The following is a 20,260-nucleotide window of genomic DNA, read 5'->3' on the forward strand; positions in this document are numbered from 1 at the left end:
CAATAATTGCGCCTTGCGCCACATTGCGCCGGGTGTATGATAGGGCCCAAAGTGATTTTCAACTGAGGAGGCATTCAGCAGCATTCAACAAGAAGAAGCAAAACACACAACAAGTGCTGATTATACAAAGCAACTGCTAGTGCTTTGTATAATTAAGTGCCAGAATTAAGTGCTGGAGTAAGGAAGGGGAGGTTTTTTTTATAGAGAGTGAAGAGGCCCACTCACCTCTGTGAAGCTCCCTTCAGAAATGCACAATGGGTTTTTTTTTTTTTTTTATGCATTTTTTATTATTACTTTTGGCTCTCTTTTACCTTCTGTTTATCACAATATAACTGTGTAATGAACGAACCAAACTTCTTTTCTAGTGTGATATACACTCACTGGCCACTTTATTAGGTACACCTGTCCAACTGCTCGTTAATGCATATTTCTAATGAGCCAATCACATGGCAGCAGCTCAATGCATTTAGGCATGTAGACATGGTCAAGATGATCTGCTGCAGTTCAAACCGAGCATCAAAATGGGGAAGTAAGAGGATTTCAGTGACTTTGAACGTGGCATGGTTGTTGGTGCCAGACTGGCTGGTCTGAGTATTTCAGAAACTGCTGATCTACTGGGATTTTCACACACAACCTTTTCTAGGGTTTACAGAGAATGGTCTGAAAAAGAGAAAATACCCAGTGAGCGGCAGTTCTGTGGGCGCAAATGCCTTGTTGATGCCTGAGGTCAGAGGAGAATGGCCAGACTGGTTCCAGCTGATAGAAAGGCAACAGTAACTCAAATAAGCACTCGCTACAACCGAGGTCTGCAGAAGAGCATCTCTGAACACAACACCTCTTACCTTGAAGCAGATGGGCTACAGCAGCAGAAGACCACACCGGGTGCCACTCCTGTCAGCTAAGAACAGGAAACTGAGGCTACAATTCACACAGGCTCACCAAAACTGCACAATTAAAGATTGGAAAAGCGTGTTTATTTACAACACAATTAAGTTTAAATGTATTAAGTATTTACAGTACAAATATACAAATTATTGTTTTAGCAGCGTGTGGCTGAAACAAGCGGCATGACATACTTAAATCCTACAGTAAATTTCTGATTAAGATGTCACAAATGCTGGTTATTGCTAACAGTCTGATAAATCATTCATTCATTTTCTTTTCGGCTTAGTCCCTTTATGAATCTGGGGTCGCCACAGCGGAATGAACCGCCAACCTATCCAGCATATGTTTTACACAGCAATGCCTTTCCAGCTGCAACCCATCAATGGGAAACACCCACACACTCTCATTCCCATACATACACTACTGACAATTTAGCAAACTCCACACAGAAATGCCGACTGACCCAGCCGAGGCTCAAACCAGCAACTTTCTTGTTGTAAGATGACAGTGCTACCCACTGCGCCACCACTCTGATGAATCAAGAAATCAAAATCCTTACTGTACATTTTCCAGCTTTCTCTTTATATTTTCCTTTTCCTCCTTTAAATACGACTCCAAAAAAAAATGGAAAACAGAAAACACAAAGACTTTAAATTACGAGTCTCTCACAGCTCATGGGTTTGACAAAAACCGCGTACTGGCCTGAGGCTGAATGAATGACCACTATAATCCTGCAAAACCGCATCAGTGTGAGACAGTCTGAGGTCTAAACGGAGCCACGGTTTTTGTCATTTTGATTAGTATGCAGAGCAGAAACATTTAAACGCTTTCAGACCGAAAAAACCTTCATCCCCGATTTTCCATTCCTGTCTTTTTTCTTTGCGAAGCTGCTTTGACACAGTTTGTACTCTATTAAGCACTATAGAAATAAGGTCACAATTTACAACCAGATTATTAAAGTTCGTCGAGACAAACTTTAGGCTGGCTTGAGAAAGCTTTAATTTTTAAGTTTTAAACCAGTTTTAAGTTAAAAGTAGCTTAAAGTTTTAAAGCAGTTTAAAGTTTAAAGTAGTTTAAAGTTTTAAAGCAGTTTTAAGTTTAAAGTAGCTTAAAGTTTTAAAGCAGTTTTAAGTTTAAAGTAGCTTAAAGTTTTAAAGCAGTTTAAAGTTTAAAGTAGTTTAAAGTTTTAAAGCAGTTTTAAGTTTAAAGTAGCTTAAAGTTTTAAAGCAGTTTTAAGTTTAAAGTAGCTTAAAGTTTTAAAGCAGTTTTAAGTTTAAAGAAGCTTAGTTTTAAAGCAGTTTTAAGTTTAACGTAGTTTAAAGTTTAGCATGATTCTAGCATGAATTACCATGTTGTTAGCATGATTCTAGCATGAATTAGCATGTTACTAGCATGATTCTAGCATGTATTAGCATGTTATTAGCATGATTCTAGCATGAATTAGCATGATTCTAGCATGAATTAGCATGATTCTTAGATGAATTAGCATGTTACTAGCATGATTCTAGCATGAATCAGCATGTTACCAGCATGATTCTAGCACGAATTAGCATGTTGTTAGCATGATTTTAGCATGAATTAGCATGTTACTAGCATGATTCTAGAATGATATAGCATGATTCTAGCGTGAATTAGCATGTTACTAGCATGATTCTAACATAAATTAGCATGATTCTAGCATGAACTAGCATGTTATTAGCATGATTCTAGCAGATATTAGCATGATTCTAGCATGAATTAGCATGAATAAGCATGTTGTTAACATGATTCTAGCATGACTTAGCATGCTATTAGCATGATTCTAGCATAGATTAGCATGCAACTAGCATGAATTAGTGTGATTCTAGCATGAATTATCATGTAACTAGCATGATTCTAGCATTAAATAGCATGTTTCTAGCATGGATTAGCATGCTACTAGCATGATTCTAGCATGGATTAGCATGTTACTAGCATGATTCTAGCATGAAATGGCATGTTACTAGCATGATTCTAGCATGAAATGGCATGTTACTAGCATGATTCTAGCATGAATTAGCATGTTACTAGCATGGTAGATAGATTAAAACAGTTTGAAGATAGATAGATAGATAGATAGATAGATAGATAGATAGATAGATAGATAGATAGATAGATAGATAGATAGATAGATAGATAGATAGATAGATAGATAGATAGATAGATAGATAGATAGATAGATAGATAGATAGATAGATAGATAGTTTTAAGGTCACAAAGTTTGATCTAATGTTAAATCAATGACAGTCTTTTGTATTGGAAGTCTATGGGACAGTTGTTGCTAGGGTGCAGTATCTGGTTGTTAGGGTGTGGCTAGAAACCTAAAAGCTCATCAGTTATTGGCAGTTTGATAATCTGAGTTAGATGAGCCCAGTTAGAAGTATGTGCGACAGACTGATGCAGAGTTATGAGCTCACAAAGTTTGATCCCAAGTCAATGACCGTCTTTTGAATGGAAGTCTATGGGACAGTTTCTAGGGTCCAAAAGTGGTTGCTAGGGCGAGGCTAGAAAGTTAAAAGCTCATCAGTTATTGGCAGTTTGATAATCTGAGTTAGATGAGCCCAGTTAGAAGTATGTGGGACAGACTGATGCAGAGTTATGAGCTCACAAAGTTTGGTAAAATGTTAAGTCTATGAGATTTTTCCGACGATCCCGGGACGTTTTTCGGAAAACCGATAGTCGGATCAGTCGGAAAAGATATAGCACACCGAGTCAGAATAGTTTGAAGGTCTAGTGTGACTTTGGTGGTCATAGCTTGAAAGCTCTAGGAGGAGATGCGTTTTGTTTTTTAGTCTCAGAAGAAGAATAATAAGTAAAAAAAATAATAAGTTTAAATAGGATTTCAGTAGTCTGGCTTGTTTCTCAAGCCAGCCTAATAAGGTTCATTAGTTAATGTTAATTAATGCATTTACTAACATGAACGAACAATGAACAATACATCTACTACTGTATTTGTTCATGTTAGTTAAAGTTAGTTAGTGAAAATACAGTAGTTCATTGTTAGTTCATGTTAACTCATGGTGCATTAACTAATGTTAACAAGCATGGACTTGAATGTTAATATTGCATTAGTAAATGTTCAATTATGTGCTGTGCATGTGTTGTTCATGATTAGTTCATGCTAGTAAATGCATTAACTAATGAACCTTATTGTAAAGTGTTACCAGAAATGAAGCTGAACTGTATTTGAGCAATTCCAGTGTTATGCATGTGACGTTTGCAGTAAAACACCTCACTATTTTACAGAGAATGTAAAAGATCCTAAGATTATATTGAAACATCGGTTTACATTTTGCAAAGCAGCTAACAAAAGAGATAAGAGATCTGTAAACATTCATTCATTTTCCTTCAACTTAGTCCCTTATTTAACAAGGGTTGCCACAGCGGAATGAACCGCCAAGTATTCCAGCACATGTTTTACACTGTGGATGACCTTACAGCAACAACCCAGTATTGGGAAAACACCCATGCACTCTCACATGCACACACACTCATACACTACGGCCAATTTTAAATTATTTAGTTAATCAATGTTACAAACCCCTTGATGTTAGTCTATTAAGTGAGGTTTGAAATTTAATGTACAAATAAAAATACAGATGTACAGTGATATACAGTGAATGAAGTGCAAAAGACAGATACAGCTGAAGTCAGAATTATCAGCCCCCCTGAATTATTAGACTGCTTGTTTATTTTTATTTTTTTTTGCCCTAATTTCTGTTTAACAGAGAGCAGATTTTTCTCAACACATTTCTAAACATAATAATTTTAATAATTCATCTCTAATAACTGATTCATTTTATCTTTGCCATGATGACAGTAAATAATATTTGACAAGATATTTTTTTAGACACTTCTATACAGCTTAAAGTGACATTTAAAGGCTTAACTAGGTTAATTACGTTAACTAGGCACGTAAGAGTAATTAGCCAAGGTATTGTGTATCGATTATTTGTTCTGTAGATTAGAGGAAAACTTTAGCGTAAAGGGGCTAATAATTTTGTCCCTAAAATGGTGTTTAAAAAATTTAAAAACTGCTTTTATTCTAGCCGAATTAAAACAAATTAGACTTTTTCCAGAAGAAAGAATATTATCAGACATACTGTTGTAGCGCCCTCTTATCTCACAGAATTAGTTACTGTGCACTTAGGGCACTCCCAGGTTCTGATTAGGTTGTCTCTCGACAAAACAACTTGTGGAACCCTGTGTTATAACCAAAGAATTTTAAATGACACAAAGAGCTTTATGTTGATATATTTACAAAATGTATGCCAGTTTAATAACCCAGAAAAAGAGATTGTTTAAATTAAATCACTTGTATTATTTATTTAACAAATAAAAATTAAATATAAAAAAATAAACTCACATATGACAGTGTTAGTTAGTCAGTGGTTTACAAAGATTTAACCAAACAAAAAGAAATACAATAATATAAAATACTGCGGCACCTTAGGGGTTAATTCCCCAGAGAAATCCCTCCAATGAAATTATATATCCACTCTATACAAATTAACTAAAAATATACTGTAAATAGTTCTTAAATGTGTATTTTCTGTATATATATATATATATTATTATTATTATTTCCCAAAATGCAATAAACTGCAACACAAACCTCCTTATTAAATATTATAGAACTTTCCCTGTGACCAATCACTGCTCTGATTCACGTGGGCGCACTTATGCACGCACACACACACACATACAGTTCCCCATCCCCGTTGCAGGATCTTAGCTCCTCCCCCAAATTCACGTGAACCAATAACATACACTTTACCTCGAAAGAAGGAGGGTTTTATACAGCTATCAGTCCAGGTATTATACAAAATACCATCACACACATATACATCTTTTAAACAACAACAAATGAACTTTTTACAATAAATGAAATATATAAACTGCTAATAAAACTAAATTATTTATTTATTTATCATCTAATGGAAGCACTGTGCTACACTGTGAAAATTTCCTTGCTCTGTTAAACATCATTTGGAAAATTTTTAAAAAGAAAAAAATTCGAAGGGGGCTAATAATTCTGACTTCAACTGTATACCAAAACGGTGAGTTTTATTTACGAACCCCAAAGTGAACAAAAACATTGAATTTATTAAAAATAAAGAAGAAGAAGGTAAGCAAAAATATACAGTTTACAACATGTACAATATTAGGGACAAACACAAAGACGGGGGAAAACGAGAGCTGGCAGAAGGGATGTGGGTGCCGCTAAAGAAAAGGACAAAACTCAAACAATGTCCAATTCCCCAGAAGCATCTAACTTACTAAATAAATGAAAGCAAAACAAATAAACACACAAAGAAGTCTACCAAGTATACTAACTTTCCTCCTCTATCTATCCAAAAGTACAAGGGGTGGCACTCGCGTCTAACCTAATGTACTATACACAGGAGTACTCCTACGTGTTGCAAAATGTATCCACCTACAGTGCAGGTGTTTGGACTGTGGGGGAATCCGGAGCACCCAGAGGAAACCCACGCCAACACAGGGAGAACATGCAAACTCCACACAGAAATGCCAATTGCCCAAGCCGAGGCTCAAACCAGCGACCTTCTTGCTGTGAGGCGACAGTGCTAACCACTGAGCCAAAATTGGAAAATCTCCATCATTTTATAAGCTTTACTTTGCGCTTTCCTCCTCTCCTCTTTCTTCATGAACTGATAATAGAAAAGCTTCCGCAGTCATGAGGAGTGTTTCGTTCTTTCTGTTGGGAATGTGAATTATTTAGCCAGACGAAAGCAAACGTCTCTCTCTCTCTTTTAATTCTCCAATTTCCTCACGTCACACTAAACCTGCACAGCAGAGTCATTCATGCTCCATCCTGACAGATTTAATGAGGGAAACTCTTCTGGACGGTGAAATCATGCAAAAGCAATAAACATTTATCTCACACACACACACACAGACAGACACACACACAGACAGACACACACAGACAGACACACACACAGACACACAGACACACACACACACACACACAGACACACAGACACACACACACACAGACACACACACACACACACACACACACACACACACACACACACACACACACACACACACACACACACACACACACACACACACACACACACACACACACACACACACACACACACACACACAGCTGTTTTAGTTCTGCCCATTTGTCATGAGCTGAAATGACATCTGTAGTTGTCATCTACGTTCATACTCATTCATTCGTTCGTTTTCCTTCGGCTTACTCCCTTTATTCATCAGGGGTCGCCACAGTGGAATGAACCACCAACTTATCCAGCATGCGTTTTACATGAAATGGTTTTGAGGAATATATTTAACCTTTTTACTTCATTTATTTAATTAAAGTCTGCATGAACTGGAAGCTGCAACTGTTTTTTTCCATGTATTGTGACGCAGTTCCTAGAGAAACAGAATATTAAGTAAACAGTGGGCGTGGCTTGTTCTTTCTACTGCGAGCTAATTGGATGTACTAAAAAAGGCGGGTCATTCAGAGAGATCTGAAAAGGGTTTGGGGAGGGTTATCATAACCAAACAGACTCCTCCTCCTCCTCCTGTTCACCATTTCTGTTTGCTGTCAACTCTGACAGCTGGAGGGGCGTGGTTAAGTTTGTTAGCCCCGCCCAATACCTCAGACAGACCTAATCTGAAAATTTAACTCAAAACAAACAGGAAGTGCATTGTCAAATTTAAATTTTAGGGCCAACTATTGTTTTTCTTAAAGGGTCACGAAACACCAAAACACATTTTTTGAAATGTTGATAGTCATTTATGTGTGCCATGCTGCTATAAACACTATTAGGACACAGATATTTCACTAACAAGTAAAAATTGGTTGTTTTGCGCTATTTTGAGCAAATTTGTTCTTCCGGTTTGAAAAGAATTTTTGAAGCTGCGTCACGGCGTTTAGATCCTTGTGTAAATTCCAGCGTGTAGACTGGCTGTCTGCACCGGCGAGTACAACGTGACGTCTTTGAGCTTTCAGCTACAATGCCGCTCTGTACGTCTATTGGAGACATTCATAAATATTCCTAGTAAACAGGGCCGGAGTGGGACTCCTTTTTTGCTCTGGATTTTCAAGCCTTAGACCGGCCTACCTCAGTCGATGACTGAGTATATTAAAATAGCGTTATTTCCAATCCGGTTTCTAATGACACTACCACGTCTTTTTCAAGGACACAGCTGCTTTGGAACTTCAAATGTTTTTCATAAATATGAGAGCATTAATTCTTTATAGATATCCAGTCCTTTGTAACGGTCATCTCACACACACACACACACAAACACACACACACACAAACACACACACACAAACACACACACACAAACACACACACACACACACACAAACACACACACACACACACACAAAATGTACCCCTACATAAGTAACCCAAACAGTATAATATGTCTTAACACTAAAAATGAAAAAAAAAAATTATCATAGTGAGGATCGAACTCGGATCGGCGGCATGATAACGCAATGTGCTAACCACTAGACCAAGATGGCCCTGATAGAATGGTGTGTCCGGGATATAAAATAAGTATTGCACTGTTATCTGCTGCTACTGATGTCTACTCTTTTTTTTCCTCCTTTTTAGATTTCTGATCAAGTTATGTCAGATTTATTAATGTAGTAAATCATCTGATTTTCATTGAGCAGGTGTAATATTCATTAATATTAATTATTATTCACTATGGAATGATAACTTAGTAACATCATCATTAACCTGCGGGCTGCATTTTGCTCACGGGGCTGCGAGAAAATAAATAAAAAGAGCGGAGCTGCGGCAAAATAATGAATAAAAATAGTGTGGCTATGGTCAAATAAATAAATAAATGAAAAAAGTGCGACTGCTGAGAGTGCAAGCAGCTAGGGACAGCGGCCCTCAAGGCCAAAAAACGCACCGGCCCACCGGAAATTCTCCCGGTGCTCCCGATTAGCTAATCCGGGCCTGCTAGCAAATCTAATAAATGTTGGAGACATACTTTTGATACATAAACACTCTAAATCACACTTCAGCAGTGTTCATTTGAGAGTGCAGAAGATCTGCACTTGAGCAGTGTATATTTGATGGGGCGTGTAAGAAGAGCAGAGGAAATCGGCACGAGAGCAAATCAATCTCGACTTGTAATACTGCGCTCACGACATTTGTCATTGAAATAACGGCACAGGGAGTTGGTAGATCTGTTTAAAAAAAGGCCTGCCGCCACAGCTGGAAAAAAATCCTAGTGCAGGGGTGTCAAACTCAATTCCTGGAGGGCCGAAGCTCTGCACAGTTTAGTTCCAACCCTGCTCCAACACACTTACCTGTAGGTTTCAAACAAGCCTGAAGGGCTCGATTAGTTTGATCAGGTGTGTTTAATTAGGGTTGGAACTAAACTGTGCAGAGCACACCTTTTGGAGTGTGACACCTGTGTCCTAGAGGAAACCCTGTATATGGTTAGTTTTGATTGGTTTTCATTTGTAATTCTTTTGATATTTTGCATTGATGTATGAATGTAGCATCCAGGGCTTTACATTAACACCCGCCAAATGCGGGTAGATTTCGGCGGTGGCGGGTAAGACAGACGCTCCCACTAGCCACTTTGGCTGGCTGAAAATAATTTTCCCAGATAATAATTCTTAAAAGCAGGGTTTAACATTAAGGATGGTCCAATATGCATTCACAGGCGATCGAGAAGCAACACGACTGACAAAAATAATTGCGTTCGCAACTTCGCACGAGCAAAGCAGGTGAATACCGAATGAAAGGATAATCATTCGCGCTAACAGCTGAGGTGATGTGCGCGACACGTGCGCACTCCCGTTTCCTTTCGTGAAGCAACTGTGTCTAGAAGTACAAGTGATGCGATCAATTCTCTTTTAAATAGACTGAACAAAAAGGGAGGAACATGCACCTACAGTCTTGCTGCATTCAAGAGTTCCAGAGTTGACTTATTGTAAGCAGAGCCAGTTGCTTTCGTTATAACCATTTTTGAACAGATTATTCATGGGTCTAACATTAACCATGTGTGTGTGATCATCCTCTCATTATCACACAGTATGTTTTTACCTGCTTTCTTTTGCGTTAAGTGAAGTTTTAAACTAATTTCGAGAGGAGCATGTGATATAATTGACTGCAGCTGGCCACCTATCTACACTCATTAGTTAGCCAATCAGATCTATCCTAACTCACTATAAGTAGCCTAGCTAGATATTACTCCCTTATCTTCGTTTTCCGAAGAAGGTAACGACAGGTCCGCTCTAGCTCCTCCAAAAGTTACTCACGGACAAACCGGATCCTCCACATCGGGTTCCCGCAGGAACCTGTTTCACCCTTTGCTCCAAAGGAGCCCCTTTACCTTTTCTTTTTCAAATAACTATATCCAGCAGCCAGATATAGCATTTGAAGCCTTTTGGGGAGTTTCTTCGAATACACGGCTGCTGTCCCGAGCTTCATGCATTTGGGGAGCTCTCGAGAACCACCTGATCTCGTACTCCCCTCACATGCTCTATGGACCTGGCGGGAGCCCTGGGCTCAACTATCTCCGAGCTCAGGATTCTCTCCCGGGACAGCATGCCAAACCTGCTTACAGTTGTCAAGCAATATCTAAGTGTGAACTCTTGAATATGGTTTAATATACTTTTTTTTACAATAACATTGCTTTAATAGGAGATCTGGGGATCTGGGACCTTTAGCCAGGACAGTATACAGTGCATAGGTTTTGTTAAATAAAAAGTATATTCAGCTATGTTTTGCTTTTTTTGACACGTTTAAAATTTGTGGCTAAGAAATAATTAACTGTTTATGTATGGTGTGGTGTGGTCAGAGAAAAATTGGGTAAATCCTTCATTTTGGGCTCTGAGAATTATGAAAACTAATTGTAATATATGAAACCCTGACCCATTTGCTCCTGAACCATTTGCTCGATTGAGCAAGCTCATACACGACACACAAAAAATAAAATGAATGAGGCAAGTAGAGATTAAGCAAACTCTAAATCAGGGGTCACCAAACTTGTTCCTGGAGGGCCGGTGTCCTGTAGATTTTAGCTCCAACCCTAATCAAACACACCTGAACAAGCTAATCAAGGTCTTACTAGGTATACTTGAAACATCCAGGCAGGTGTGTTGAGGCAAGTTGTAGCTAAATCCTGCAGGGACACCGGCCCTCCAGGACCGAGATTGGTGACCCCTGCTCTAAATCAAGTAATTTTAGCAGGTAAAAGTCAAATTTATGCGCATAAAATATATTTTCCCAACAATAAAATTGTGGCTAGTTGAAATGGCGAGTGGCTAGTAACGTTGGGAAACTACTAGCCACAGTGGCTGGTGATCAAAAAAGTTAATGTTAAGCCCTGGTAGTATCTGCCATAACTCATTCTTGACATTGCTACACAAGACTGACCTCATCCTGCTGCGTCTCTGAGTCAAGTCTGAGCGAGAGGAACATAGCGATGTGGGGGACGTCAGCGATGGACATCTGCAGCTCAATCGTGTCTTCGCCCCACAGCAGACGCACCAGCTGACTGACCTGAGGAGATGCCGACACCTTGGATTCTGGAGACACGCCGGCCGGACACACTGTTTCCAGAGTCAACCTCACCTAAAACACACACACCATTAGAAAGCACAGGCAAATATTAGCATGATCGCTGCAGTGGTGAAGAGTCTGTAAAAAAAAACTACTTTAAAGGCTGCATTTACACTGCAAGTGACTCAGTTCAGATTTTTGTCTCCCCTATGTTACAAATCAAATATGGCGACGTACGTGCAAGCTAGAAAAAAACCCCCCACATGGTTTCTGATTTACTCAGGTCAGATTATGGTTTTGATCATATGTGGGAATTTATTTGATATGAATCACATGTAGTGCTCTTTCTCACAGCACAGCAAGCGTGCACAGTCACTGGTTCGAGCCTCAGCTGGGTCAGTTAGCACCCAGAGGAAACCCAGGTGAATACAGGGAGAACATGCAAACTCCACACAGAAACGGCAACTGACCCAGCCGGGGTTTGAACCAGCGACCTACTTGCTATGAGGCGATCGAGTTGCCACCGTGATGCCCAGATATGCTGTTCCGAAATAACGGCGGAACTCAGGAACGCTACATTGTTAGCCCGCCTGCTCCCGTTCAAATTACGCCAGAGTTACCGTCTGATACCATGTTTTATTTGGAAATTTATTCCCACACCACAAGAAATCTGGGCTCAGCTGGGTCAGCTGCCATTTCTGTGTGGAGTTTGCATGTTCTCCCCGTGTTCGCGTGGGTTTCCTCTGGGTGCTTCGGATTCCCCCACAAGTTCATGAACATGTGGTATAGGCGAATTGGGTAGGCTAAATTGTCCGTAGTGTATGCGTGTGAATGTAAGGGTGTATGGGTGTTTCCCAGTGATGGGTTGCAGCTGGAAGGGTATCCGCTGCGTAAAGCATGTGTTGGATAAGTTGGCGGTTCATTCCGCTGTGGCGACCCCAGGGCCCGGTTTTTCAAAAGGTTTAATCCGGATAAAATTGATCCGGATTTAGTAATCCTGTTTTTGCGATCAGTGATCATGTAATCCAGCTTACTTTGAGCCAGTTTTTCAAAGCAACATCGGATTGGATCAATCTGATCCGGATAGGAACTTTTCAGGATCACTAAATCTGGATAACCAGTGCTCAAACAGGATAGGACATCACAATGTAGAACTATAGATATGTAAAGAGTAGAATAGCCAGCGTGGGGTCAATATATCTTTATTTTTATTTGAAATGAAAACTAAGAAAATTTTATAATTATTAAAATAATAACAAATAATAAATAATAAAAACAAGAAAAACAACACCCCATCCTCTTTAAGCAGTCCGCTCATCTGAGACCTACAACACTGTACATTGAGGATATTTATAATAAGTTTCAAATATAGATGTAAATTAAAAAAAAAAAGACTTAATGTCAAAAACTCCACAATAAGTTCAGACTTCCTCATCTGATGTGGAGAGAGCAGCTTGTCTGAGCGTAGCCTTTAGGTGGCGGATCTCAAGTCATTGGCCTTGGTTTGCTGCAGTTTGGTCAGATTCAGTTGTTTCTCTGCCAAACGAAGCTGTGCTTCTGCCCTTTAAGTCTCTTTTTGCAATTGTTGAAAGAGATTTCAAAAATCAGTCATTGCCATTCTTTGCATTTTTTTTTTGTTATTCTGTAATCATTGCATGCATCACTAATAAATATTCTAAAAAGAAAAATATTTTACATTGTGATGAATATATATATCAATTATTGACAGAATAAAATTGATTGTTTTTGGTCAGTTTTGACAGCTGTTTGGGGGATTATTTTATGAGGCCAAACTCGTTCTACTTGCTGTAGGCCTATACTTGAAGGCTAAATACGTTAAAGCCTATACTCACTATAGCCTGACGGATGAACAAATAAAATGAAAACCTTATGAATAAATAGTATATCTCGTAAGATACTGTACGATCCAAAAATTGTATTATTTAATACATTTTTTAAGTTTTCATTACATTTCGGGCATGAAATCCACGCTAAATCCACCCTTCTGATGGGATCAGTTTAATCCAGGTTTTTTGGATCAAAGTGATCCAGATCCTACAAAAAAGGTCTGAAAAACCCAAACTAAAGGTTTGATCCGGATCAAAACCAAGTTTGGATTACGTGATCTAATCCGATTATGTAATCCGTTTTTTCTTTTGAAAAACCCATTTTCAAGATTTGATCCAATCCCTTATCCAAAATCCTAGTGGATTACTTTTGAAAAACCGGGCCCAGAATATTAAAGGCACTAAGCCAAAAAGAAAATGAATAAATGAATAAAGGCAGTTTTTTTAAGAATCTACAATGTAGTAACACAGTATAATGTGCGTGCTTTTGTATAAAAGCATCCTTTCTTTTTTCTGCCATTGCCAGATTGCAGGGAAAGGCAGTTACCAGTGGACATGATGGTTTTGTTCCTGTGGTTTAGTGACTTTTACCTCAGTAAAACCTCAGTTACGCTCACCTTATAATTTCATAATTCTCCAGCTCATTTTAAAATCTTGGCGAGCTTGTGTAAACCTCACAACAGCTCAGTTCCTCAGCACTAATATCATAATAGCCTGCTCTGTCCTTTTCTGTGCTACGGTGTAATTTGCTACGGGTTTTGGTCCTTTAATCACTCTCTTCTCCGCAGGGTAATGGCTCTTTTCCTGTGGCCTATGAAAACAAGAGTTACCGTAACCAGTGTCGCTCTGCGGAGAACAAACTCTGTCATTTCTACATTCCTCCTCTTTCAGAACGAGAGAGATGAAATGCAGCTTAAGAACAGATCAAACAAACGACGTGCTTCCAGCTTTAGTTACAGAAAAACGCATCGATGCTGGCTGTGAGCGGTGCAAATCTCATAACCATGAAAGCTTAATTAGGCAGTTTTGTTTAGTTTATCTAATAATATCTCAAAAACACTGCATATGAAGCTATGGCTGAAGTGAAATATTATTAGCCCCTTTCACACATACAGGGGTGCGTTTCCCAAAACTATCGTTAGCCAACTAAGGTCGCAAGTTCCGTCGTTACAAACATAGTTTGTTGATTTGCCGTTTCCCAAATCCGTCGCTCAACTGCGTCGCAAACTTGAGCACTCGCAACTAAAGCTCTGGAGCTGTCGTTAGAAACATAGTTCCTGACTGTGTTCTATTCCCACTTATCCCCCCTATGCCCTATTCATTTAGAACATTCAAAGTTGGAATTATTAAAAATAAAAAAGCATTAGAGTCATCTCTCTTACGTGTAATTTGCTTCCAAAGTATTTTTACAGTTCAGTTTTAGCGAGCTTCATGTTTTCAATTGTGCTCCCATCGCAGTGCACTTTGAAAACATTGATGCCATTTTGAACAAAGCCTCATGGCAAAAGCTATAGGTGACCTATTATTTAAAAGTGGAATTTATGGGAAGTCTCTAAAGCTTGTGAAAACAAAAAGAAAACGTTAATTCTTTTAATTCATAGTGGGTTATTTATTACATGTCTGTACTGCATATGACATGGACCTGCTGGTTAGAACACTTCTGCAGTGGTTTTCATGTCTCAAATTGTAAAAGTAGTTTTAAATTAAAAATAAATAAACAATATCCTCCTTATTAATAATAACAATTATCATCATCATCATTAATATAATTAATAATATTATTAAAGTATGTTTTTCATATCTAATAAATAATAAATACTAAATTTAATTTCTTAATAAATCGCCTCATTATTTATTTAGTATATTTATATGATTTATATATGATATTAGAATAGCTTTTGTAAGTGATACGTTTAAAAATAGAATAATGTTCAACTCAATAATTTTACTCAAGCAAACACAGGTCCTATATGTGCCATTTACATATTTATCAGTTAATATGTAAGCGAGTGCATGTTTTTACCAAATCCAATATTGATTTTTTTGGATTCTTGCGTGTAAAACAATATAGTTTGCACAAAGAAATTATGGGTTTTTCTCTAAAGAAGTTGATACTCCACCCTGTTTAGAGCATCGTTATGGGCGTTTTACGTTATAACTAACGTGTTTCAAGCGATGGATCTGCCACAGAGAAACTATGGGTTTTGGTAAACACTCGTCACTACATAGATCTTTTCCCAAACAATGCATCGTACTATGATAGTTCAGCCGCAGGTTATATTGTTGTTTGGGAAACGCACCCCAGACCGCTAATTTTCCGGAAAGGTCTGTATGTGTGAACAGGCCCTTTTTGAAAATACCAGTAATTCGTTCTGGCAATTTTCGTGAAAGGTCTACTCCAGCCAATCAGAACATTCAGACGCATTCACATCCATGCTGTTTATCAAAATAAACGCCTTTGACTCCTTTTCCTAGACACATTTAGCAGCTACTTGTAGGTCAGATAATGTTCATTTTTAACGCCAACTGTGAAAATAATAATTGCTCACGATAAACCGTGATGAGTTCACCTGCAAGCTTTGTGTTCAGCTGCGTGATTTGCGTGCACGTGAAGAAGCGCTTCTGTGAGTGCTAGCACACAAACAAATGCACATCTCAAAATGCGAAGTGTTCCTCCATATGTTTACATCAAAGTTGTTGACAAAACTTATCCATAAAGTAAACATTTAGCTGCGGTTCGCTTTGCCGTTGGATGTCTCTGGGACAAAACAGCTCCTAAATCTGTATATATAAGTGAGACCATCAACAAAAGCCTGACCCCATCTGTGTTTACATATATAACTGGAGCCGTTTAGAGCTCATTTCTGGGTAATGATGTCAGAATTTACCGGTATTTTGGAACGGATGTGTGAATGCTCTTTTCTGGAAAAATTCCGTAACGTTCTCGCCTGCGTGAACATCGCTTTTTTGGATTTCCTGGTAAAGTAGCTCCAGAAATTTTCCGGATATTTACTGGTATCACTGTGTGAAAGGGGCTAATGTCTGGTAGATTTTCTTAAACACAGTAAAGTGATTATTTTTGCGGAAAATGCTTTAAAAATATAAAAAAAAATTTGTTTACAAAAAAACTATGGTGTTTTTAAAGTGTTAACAGGTTGCTCTGCTGTTTCTAATGGCTCGTTTCCATTGACTGGTACAGTACGGTACGGTTCATGTTGGTACGGGTCACTTTTATCAGGCTTGCATTTCCACTACCAAGGGTACCCATTTTGGTGGGCGTGTTGTATGACAGAGTTTTAGTCGACGTTATTCTCGCTCAGGGAAATGTCAACAGTAAATCTGTACAGTTCGTTCACATATCATACGAGAAGCTCTTCTCACAAAGCAGACGCTTTACACACATAAATACTTGTGTATGAATGTTTATTACTAACTTTTCTATGAACATGATCTGATTATAACTGCAGATCAATGACAGTGCGAAATAGCCTACTGTAACGTCGGTAATTTTATCAAATAAATAAATAAATGCATTATATATGAACACATACAGACCCTTACAGTCTCTGATATGATACCAACTACAGAAAAACTGCACACAGCAGACATTTAGTCCTTATTTGGGTTCAAAAACAATGCAACATATACAGGGCTCAACAATAAGGACTGCCCGGTGGCCCAAGGCCAGTATGAGAGACACTTGGGACAATAGACAGGATCATTACTGGCCCGATTGGGACAGTGCTGCCTTGTCACTAAAGTTTAATCTGTGACTTTTTGTCAACTGCGTGCATTTTAATTTTGTGCTTTTAAGTCTTTAAATGCTATCTTCTCTGTGATGTCGTAGATACCATATTGCTTATCGGTTCCTCTTGATGTTTTGAGCATACTGTTTTTCCCCATAACCTGATGACAATCAGTACAGTGAAGAAACGGCAACATGGCGACAACATCACATTATAAGGCTAAAAAAAAAAGTCATGTTCCTGTGTCTTGGAAGCAGACATTTACGTGGTAACAACAAAACAAATAAATGAAGTGTTGTTTTGCACAGTTTGCCGTCAGTTTGGCAAGTCAGCCACCTTTTGTTAAATAATTTCGAACAGCAATAAAATACCTCCACATTTTCCATACTGCTCTTTTTGTTTGCATAACACTTAGAATTTTGCTTATTAACCATTTATTAACTTTTTTTAAAGTATTGAAATGCTAGATTCACAGACGTTATTTTTGACATATTATTTAAAATATGTGGTTAAAAAAGCTATTAACTTCTTTTAAAAAAATTCAGTAAAACTTTTGGCAAGGCAAGTAAAAATCTAAACCACTGGCCCGGTCGGATCAGTAGAAAAAATCCTTACCGTTGAACCCTGATATAGCCTACAGTCAGTGCAAACCTTCTATCTGTGTCTTTAAACTTCAGCAGCACATGTAGCCTCTGTTAGAGAGTCATTCCATCATTCAGAGTTCATATTAGTCCAAAAGATGATGATAATAGTTCAACATGGCAGGTTGTTTACATTTGCTGAAGAAATAATGTGCTTCTTTTTTTCCGGCTTCTCCTTTGTTTTTTCGCGCTTCACTTTCGTGTTTGTCAGTTTCTGACAGGATGGGGTTTCAAAAGCATCTCAATGATCAAGCGCACGTTATTATCATCAGCTCAAGAAGTTTGTTATTTTAGATATAGACGCGCGCCGACTGCAAGGAAGAAAGTGAAACCGCTCCCACTTCAGACTGGCTCGTAAAAAACTAAGGGGCACAGAGTAAATCTGCTCTTCTTCTTGGCATTGTGGCTGTTCATCAAGACGATAAGGTTTGTTTGATCTCGGGTCGACCATGGCTCGTTATTATGTATATGTAATTCTGTTGTAATCCCTCAGCTGTGTATTTTAAACATGGCGGCACTTTTGTTTTCATTCTGGCTTGTTGCGCAAGCAAATGACGTATCTCTGTAAACAAAAGCGTTCAGCTGCGTGCCTAGCTCCACCTTTTGGTACCCTTTCTCGTGTTTGGTACCCTTTCAAAAGAATGCCTACAAACTGGTACAGTACGGTACGGTTCGGTACGCCTTTTGACAGTGGAAACGGCCATAAAAACGTACAAACCGAACCGTGTCACTCAGTGGAAATGGGCCTTAAGGGATTTCAGTGATGTATCTAGCAGGTATTCTTACCTGCATAGGGCCTGGTATACAAGACAAAACCCTCTCGATGTTTTCTGATGTGACTTCCACATCATCCACAGCGACCAGAGCATCACCTATAGAAAGAAGAAAGATAATACAGGCGATAGAGTTAAAACCCCCCCTGAATAATATTTTACCCAATTTCTGTTTAATGGAGAGAAGATTTTTTTCAACACATTTCTAAACATAATTGCTTTAATAACTCTATTAAAACAATTATTAACAAACAATTACAATGTAATCTCTAGGGCCAGACGGAAATCTGCGGACGTTTTTTTGCTATTTCTGCAGAGAATTTTGGTAAAAACATGGATTTCTGTGGAATTATTCTAAAAAATAATATCTTTTAAACTTTTATTTAATCTTTAAAATGCAAATGCAATTAGATTCACTTTATTTATAAACAATGGTTTGTCAAAATCAAATATAGCTTAAGCGGGCTAATAATTTTGACCTTAAAATGGCAAAAAAAAAAAACTAAAAACTGCTTTTATTCTAGCCAAAATTAAACAAACAGGACTTTCTCCAGAAGACAAAACATTATAGGAAATACTGTGAAAAACTCCTCACTCTGGTGAATATCATTTGAAAAAATACTGTGAAAAAGAAAGGCCTAATAATAGACTTTGACTGCATATAAGCCTCTGCAGTTCTGGAGCGTGCAAGAGTAGCTCTGCTAAACTGTATTTCTAAAGATAAACGCACATCAAACAGCATCACCACCTGCAGATCTGCATACTCTGCAATTAAAGATCTCGCTCAGTTATTCCAGATAACCGCTCTAATTGCTTTAGTATGTTTGAGAAACGGTCATAAAAACCGCTGCTGGGGTAAAGAGAGTGGAGGAGTGTAACCCGTCTGGAATTTCTTTGGTGTCTTCGAGGAGAAAGCGACTGCGGTTCCTGTTGAATGTCGCTTTGATACATCAACAGAAAGACATTCGCTGTAAATATGGAGAAATTGAAGAAATTGCTTCTTTTTTTCTTTGACTTTCAGTCATGATTTCAATACTAAATGTGTTACGGGTGTAAAGATGAAGTGCAGATGTGAATGGGAATAAGAGTAAAACTAACCACAACACCGAGCCACAACTTAGCTAAACAGTACAGCTGCTCAACACTGGAAAAATACGCAATATGCATTACTGCTGTTGAGTATTGTGATAACCATATTTCTTATAATATAACATTTCCCGAGAAAAATTTTATTTTTTGTTAGTTATGTTTTAAAATGATTTATTTAATGATATTAAAAAAAGAGGTAAAAGATATTTTTCTGATTTCATCAATTCTAATTTTGAACTGTCGAGGGCCAAACATGTAGGGCTCTATTTTAATTATCTAAACACAAAGTCTAAAGCGCATAGTGCATAAGCATTAAGAGCGTGTGCGAATCCCCTTTTGCTATTTTAAGGATGGAAAAATATGCTCTGCGCCCTGGCGTCTGGTCTAACAGGGTTGTGCTTATTCTCTTAATGAGTTCTCGGTGTGTTTTAAGCATAACATGCATTAAACCAATGAGAGTCTCGTCTCTCATTCCCTGTGAGAGTCAGCTGCATCACACCATGGTGCATTTGCTATTTACATACAGGGTTTGTACTGTAAGTGGAAAAGCTAAACGCTTCACTCGTGAGAAAACAGTCAAACTGCATCTGCAGCGCGAGGATAAAGAATGATCCTCCTCCATTCAGCCTCTTTACTTTACTTTTGCTACTCCTTTACTTTCGTGGATAAGGAAACTGTGGAAACTCACTCCACATTTATTAGCCTACATATTTAATTTCATTTGTTAAGCGC

General features: G+C 38.2%; 1 protein-coding gene across 7 annotated transcripts in view; it reads right to left on the minus strand.

Moving 5' to 3' along the window:
* The window catches only part of intu (inturned planar cell polarity protein), a 71,792-nt gene that overhangs the window by 37,797 nt on the left and 13,735 nt on the right, over nucleotides 1–20,260 (minus strand). For all 7 annotated transcript variants that reach the window (XR_015494494.1, XR_015494495.1, XR_015494493.1 and 4 more), the window contains 2 exon segments: nucleotides 18,453–18,538; nucleotides 11,307–11,504 (listed from right to left, as the gene is read on the minus strand). Coding sequence is in view for 3 of the 7 variants with exons in the window: in XM_087258515.1 (XP_087114641.1) it covers nucleotides 11,307–11,504; nucleotides 18,453–18,538 (284 nt within the window). In the remaining 4 variants the exon portion in view is untranslated.

The sequence above is a fragment of the Danio rerio genome, chromosome 7 (genome assembly GCF_052040795.2).
Source record: "Danio rerio strain M-AB ecotype USA chromosome 7, GRCz13ab, whole genome shotgun sequence".
Lineage (NCBI taxonomy): Eukaryota > Metazoa > Chordata > Actinopteri > Cypriniformes > Danionidae > Danio > Danio rerio.